The following is a 5,925-nucleotide window of genomic DNA, read 5'->3' on the forward strand; positions in this document are numbered from 1 at the left end:
GAGTTTGCTAAGGAAAAGTATCGACCAGTAAGAGTAGCATTTACCTCCTAAAGCGAAGGCCAGGTTGCTGGCGGTCATGTCCGGTGTGAGGAAGTACTCCCTACTGTACTGCCCCACGTTGGAGATATGAGTAGTGTCACTCAGGAATGTTCGGCTCGTCTCCTAGTGACAAAGATGGAAGAAGCCCGTCCTGTATTGTTGAGGGTTGAACTTAAGGTCGAAAAAGAAATTGACCTCATGAGGGGTAGGTTCTGGCCATTTTTTAAGTTTATACAAGATATAGAGTGCGGCCAGCATTCTATATCCATTTGGAGTAATTTGAAAGGGGGCGACACCAAAATAGTTGGCCACCCCCTAATAGAAATGATGTAGAGGGAGGATAGCCCCCGCCTCTATGTGATATCTGGACCAAGCACTGTATACACCTCCGGGAAGGTTAGCCCTTTGGTCTGCAACTGGAATTTTGAGATTAACTCCTGTAAGAGGATACTTCCTGCGGTAGTTGGCAAGCATCCGAGGAGTCACTTGGCTGGTCGGGGAGAGATACCACTCGACATCAGGAAGGTTTTGATGCTGAGGGCGGGCCCTGACTTGGATACGAGGATCTGGGGCGGCATTTTCTCGACAACTAGTCGAGGGAACCCCAGCCTGCGTATCAGGCTTGGCAAGAGAGTTTGGGCTATTTTCGGAATCAGGTCTTTTCTTGCCTAAGGACTTAGAACGGGCCATTTGAGGAGGTGATGGACGAGGTCTAGGAGAAGATCATGAAAATGGGATCTCGTGAACTCGGTCGGTCGGTTGTTCTTTGCCTTCGAGCAGCTGGGCAAGAAGATCGTTGTCGATGGGCCGTTCACCTCCCCACAAATCTGGCATTAAAGTCTGGAAACAGAAGAATGGGGAGGTGAGGATAGAGAATTTTGAAAGTTTTTAGAATAACGCTGGTCGAGTATAAAAGTTAAGCTTTTATACAGCAGCATTCTAACAAAAAACTAAAAAATTTCACGCGAACAGTTTGAGAAACAGATCAGAAGTGAAAGCAAACCGTTTTTTGAAAAAGCTTTTTCAACTCCTCTTAGGGCGGGAAAAACCTAGTTTTTCAACTAGCATAAAAATCGAACCTTTACTTCGGTTTTACGTCCTAAAAAGTATGATCTCGACTGTCAGACTAACTCGTAACTTTTTTCACCCGCAAAACCCTCTACTGACATGCATCTCAACCCAGAAAACTAATGAACCCAACAATCGACCTACAGAAGCTTGCACTGCAAAAATATAAAGCATAAAAGTTCCAAGACTTACCAGAAAAAAGATCGTGGAGAATGGAAAGAGTTTTCGGAGATCAGGGAACTCACGGACTGAGTCTTGAAACGCTGAAGGACGGTCTCCAGAAGAAAATGGAAGCTCTGGTTTTAGGGTTTCTTGAAAAAGTAATGGCGTGCGTAAAAAGAAAAGGAAGACTTCGGAGATGCTATATATATATTTTTGTCTGTGGCATTAAAAGGGAGTAATAATCAGCTTCCCCTTTTTCGAAGTATGGGGAAGAGTGATAGCCGTCGAAACGTTACTGGGGAAGCGAAAAGCCGTGATTAGACAAGAGTAGGTTGCTTTTTCCAAGAACACACGAAGGGTTCTGACAGGTATGGTGGGGTTACCGAAGGGTCGTTTCCTCAAAAGTTTATTTATTGCTCGTAATAAATAAACTTGGGGGGCAAATGTTATCCAAAAAAAAAAGCACGAATGACGTGGCAAGTGATTCCCGGACACGTGGCTGACACTTGGCAGAACTCTGCTAGGGTATTGACCAGAAGACAAATTACAAGCAGTAGGCAGCCGAAGCTTACCTGCGACCAGTATGGTCGCAGGTTCTGCATGCCTCATGATATTCTTATAAAGATCTTTATCAATCCCGAAATTGACTCCCACGATTTCCTGAGTATCCGATTATTTAGGAAAGAATATCTGTAACAAATTCATGTAATCCCCCTTGAGCCTATAAATAGAGAAAGATAGCTCAAGGAAGGGACTTTTGGCTTTCGAATTATTAGAGACTAGAGTATTTCTTTTTGATATATTGTTTTGTTCTTCAGAGGTTGGTGAAACTCATTGAACCCTATTTCTTTGATCACTCCTTTGAGTCTTATATCAATAACAATCCAAGTGGACGTAGGTTATTACCAGATTCTGGGGCCGAACTACTATAAACTTTTGTGTTCTTTATCATTTCGTCATCACATTCTTTCCAACGTGTTTTTCCACATCAAGCAAATTTGACTCCGTGTCAGTTGGCTAAAATCAGGGTCAACAACTACATATATATGAAAAAACCAACATCTAAGCCAACAAAATACAATTTTCTTTATTTTCACATTCAAATAAAAAATTAGGGTTTCTCATTTACTTATATTAATGTAATCACTTTTTTCCAACAATGTCACTGAAATCGTTATGTAAGTGTTACAAAATAATATTTCTATAGATTTGGAAAGATTTAATAGAAGAAGTGGTAGATGGAGAACAAAAGGGAAGGAAGAACGCGTTTTTTTTTTTTAAAATTTGGTGTTTTTTATTTGTTGAACAAACTGATTTTTATTATTTTAATTAAAAAACAAATATAAAAATAAAATAGTATTATTGGAATATAAAAGTTTCATTAAATGAGGGTTTAGTGTAACTAAATTTTGAAAAATAAAAGTTACATAGCTAATAAAAAAATATTTTAAGGTTATATAGCTAAAAAATAGATAAAATTTGTGGTAATTTTCAAAATGTTAATATAATCTGTGGTCAACTGAAAAGAAACGATGGTATTTTTCAAAATGTTTGTAAAATTTGTGGCATATTTAAAAATGAATGGTGTTGTTTGGTAACCATTAAAAAAATAATTTTTTATTTAATTAATTAAAAATTTGACAATTAAATATTTAATATGTTTGGTAACTTTATTTTTATTTATTATTTTTGTAAAATTTTAATTAAAATTTATTAAATTTTAAAAATAAAATTTTTTCATTTTCAAAATTTTTTAAAACCGTTTTCGACTTTTTCTTTTCTTCTTCAAATCAACACTTTATATTGTTAAACAAAAAATAAAAATAAAAGTTATCAAATAAAAAATTATATTTTCAAAATTTAATAAATTTTAATTAAAATTTTAAAAAATAATAAATAAAAATAGAATTACCAAAAATATTTTATGTTTAATTTTTAAATTTTTAATTAATTAAATAAAAAATTATTTTTTAAATTGTTACCGAACAACCCCAAAAGTTTAACACAACCAATTTTTTATTTTTTTTTCGTTAGGTTTGTGTGTGTGTGTAGGGTAGATAGCGTAGCAGTGGGAAATTGTGGGGGAAGGGGGAGAGTGATGGAGTTGGAAGAAGAGAAAAGGAGAGGGAAATTGAGGAGGAAAGCTTGTTCCGCTGCCATATCCAGTCTTGATGATGGCTGTCTCATGCACATCTTCAGCTTTCTCTCTCCTATTCCAGGTGGGTATTCTTTCTTTCTCTCTTCAACTTCTTCAAATTAGGGTTTTCAATTTGCTGATTTTGACCTAAATCTATCTATCTGGGAAATGAGATGAAGCAGTTTTGATAGTCATATATGCATGTATAAATGAATAGAGATTAGATTAGATGATCTGTGATTGCAGATCGGTATAACACCGCCCTGGTTTGCGACAGATGGCGATATTTGGCATGTCATCCTCGACTCTGGCTACGAGTTGATCGCTCTCTCAAAGAATCCGAAGCTGGCGTTTTCCCCAACATTGACTCAGCCGTTGCTGCTGCAAGGTTGGTTTTTTAATTTACCAAAAACAACCTCATTGATTTTGATTTTGATTTTAAGTGTTTTGTAAAATTGACTATATATTTATTAACAAACTAACTTTTATGGTCGCTCCTGCTAGTTTAGCAAATTTCCCATTGATTTTGCTGACTATCATTCGTTCAGTGTAATTGAGGGACTGTGATGGTCGTTTATGGTCGCTCAGTGTAATTCCATTAATTTATTATGGAAATGCTGCACAGACCCATATATATGTTATAGGAACAGAAAGAGAATCGCTTTTATTTGAAAATTTGTTTTACAGATGTAACTTTTTCATCGAAGTCATTTTTTGCAAATGACTCAAATTGGGTGATTTCATGGTCATGAATGATTGCTGATGATGGTGGTTTTTATACCCTTTTGTTTCTCTTCAGGCCTGGCGATACTATTCTAATTGCAGCTGGTGGAATGCATCTGGCCTCTAATATTCAAATTAAGAAACCACTTTGCCTGGTAAATCTCAAACTATAAACCGTGCTCTCTTGAATCTTGCATATTTGAATATATTTTTACTTGTTTAAATAAATAGACAGAACAATCATTTGAAAGATTTATGTAAATATTGATATTGTTATTTGTTTGTTACAATTTTTGTTGATTCGAATTCTTTTCAGATTGGTGGAGGTGAGCTTCCTGATGAAACTACCCTCATCTGCTCTCGCGGTTCAGACAGGTTTGATTAATTTGGATTATGTTTTTCCCTTTGATTGATTTATGGTGATTGTGACAAGACCACCAACCCCCCACAAAAAAAAAAAAAAAAAAGTGGTAGCTTAAAGGTGCTAAACATTGAGTCTTAGTCATATGTATCAATTATGACATGATTTTTTGTCTAAGTGAAGAAATTGATAAGTTTTATTGCTGCTATACTCCATACCCAGTATGGTAGGATAATATGACCATGTTTTACCTTTTATTTGATATATGTCGCTTAATGATGCAAAACATTGAGTCATAGCTATATTTACCGGCAATATGATGTGTGGCTAAGTGAGAAAATTAGTGAAAGAATTGATAAGTTTTATCTGTGCTATTCTCCATAGTCAGTGTGGTAGGATAATATGATCATGTTGAGCATTCTTCTCTTAACTGCACAGTTTGGTCCAGGTCTTACAGTAGTCTTTACTTTCCTGATTTTACTGTTCTTTGTTGCCCCTTTTCTGTCTACCTTTCTTTCACTGGGAGAAATCATGGTGCATATGTTCAATCTAATTGGGCAGCGCATTGGAATTCCTGTCCACATGCAAACTGGCAAACTTAACTGTTAAGGCGGAGCTCGGCTGCTGCTTGCTTCATAGAAGTGGGAGGCTTACAATTGAGAGGTGTGTCCTTCAATGTGAGTCAAACCCCTTGGATTTTTTATCCTGCCCCATTGTAAGCACGGCCACTGCAGAGAAGTTCTCTTCCTCAGTGAAGTACAATAAAGACGGTGTTTCAGTTTCTCGAACTCGAATTGAAGGCGGTGCCAAGGCTGTTTCAACGAGTGGCGACCTGGTATTGCAGCGAGTTAGAGTAATTTATGCTCGAACTAATCTCCTTTTCTGGTTTGATATGGAACATGAATGATTGTCCTGTATCCTGTAGTTGTAGTCTGAAATTGTCCTGTGTAACATTATCTAATAATTTACTCATTTAAAAAATTGTACTGTTGTTTATGTTAAAAGTATATGATATACTCTGTAACAGTTCTTATGTCAGATTTAAAGTGTAGATATATATTTTGTTTTGCTGTATCTGTTTGTTCGTTTCAATGTCTTGGAATGTTTCTTCAAATTTTTCTGCTCATAATCATAGAACTACCTCATTTTAAGAACTGGTGCGTGCAGTCCCTGGTGGGAGTAACAAGTCGAAATGGTGAGTGACAAATGAACAAACATTGAACTGTTTTCTTTTAAACAAAAACACCACTACTTGTATTATTACTGAAAAGAATAATACAAACAGAAGGTGAAGATTGTACCACCATCTTATCATGAAAACAAAAGAACAATGTTAACTAAATACAGGAAACACAAGCATTACAAGAAAACCTGCCACTCTTTTGACATATTTGTTGTAATGTTTAACAAGATTAATATTAGAAGGCACTTTAAA

The 5,925-nt window shown here is 36.0% G+C and overlaps 1 protein-coding gene across 1 annotated transcript; it reads left to right on the forward strand.

The window, feature by feature from the left end:
- The first annotated feature begins 3,300 nt into the window (after positions 1 to 3,300).
- On the forward strand, positions 3,301 to 5,564 carry LOC133798708 (F-box protein SKIP5). The gene is made up of 5 exons (XM_062237150.1): positions 3,301 to 3,488; positions 3,653 to 3,794; positions 4,206 to 4,284; positions 4,446 to 4,504; positions 5,052 to 5,564. The coding sequence occupies exons 1-5, from the start codon at positions 3,368 to 3,370 to the stop codon at positions 5,395 to 5,397; spliced, it is 747 nt and encodes a 248-aa protein (XP_062093134.1). The 5' UTR covers positions 3,301 to 3,367; the 3' UTR covers positions 5,398 to 5,564.
- The last annotated feature ends 361 nt before the right edge of the window (positions 5,565 to 5,925 follow it).

Source organism: Humulus lupulus, chromosome 8, assembly GCF_963169125.1.
Source record: "Humulus lupulus chromosome 8, drHumLupu1.1, whole genome shotgun sequence".
Classification (NCBI taxonomy): Eukaryota; Viridiplantae; Streptophyta; class Magnoliopsida; order Rosales; family Cannabaceae; genus Humulus; species Humulus lupulus.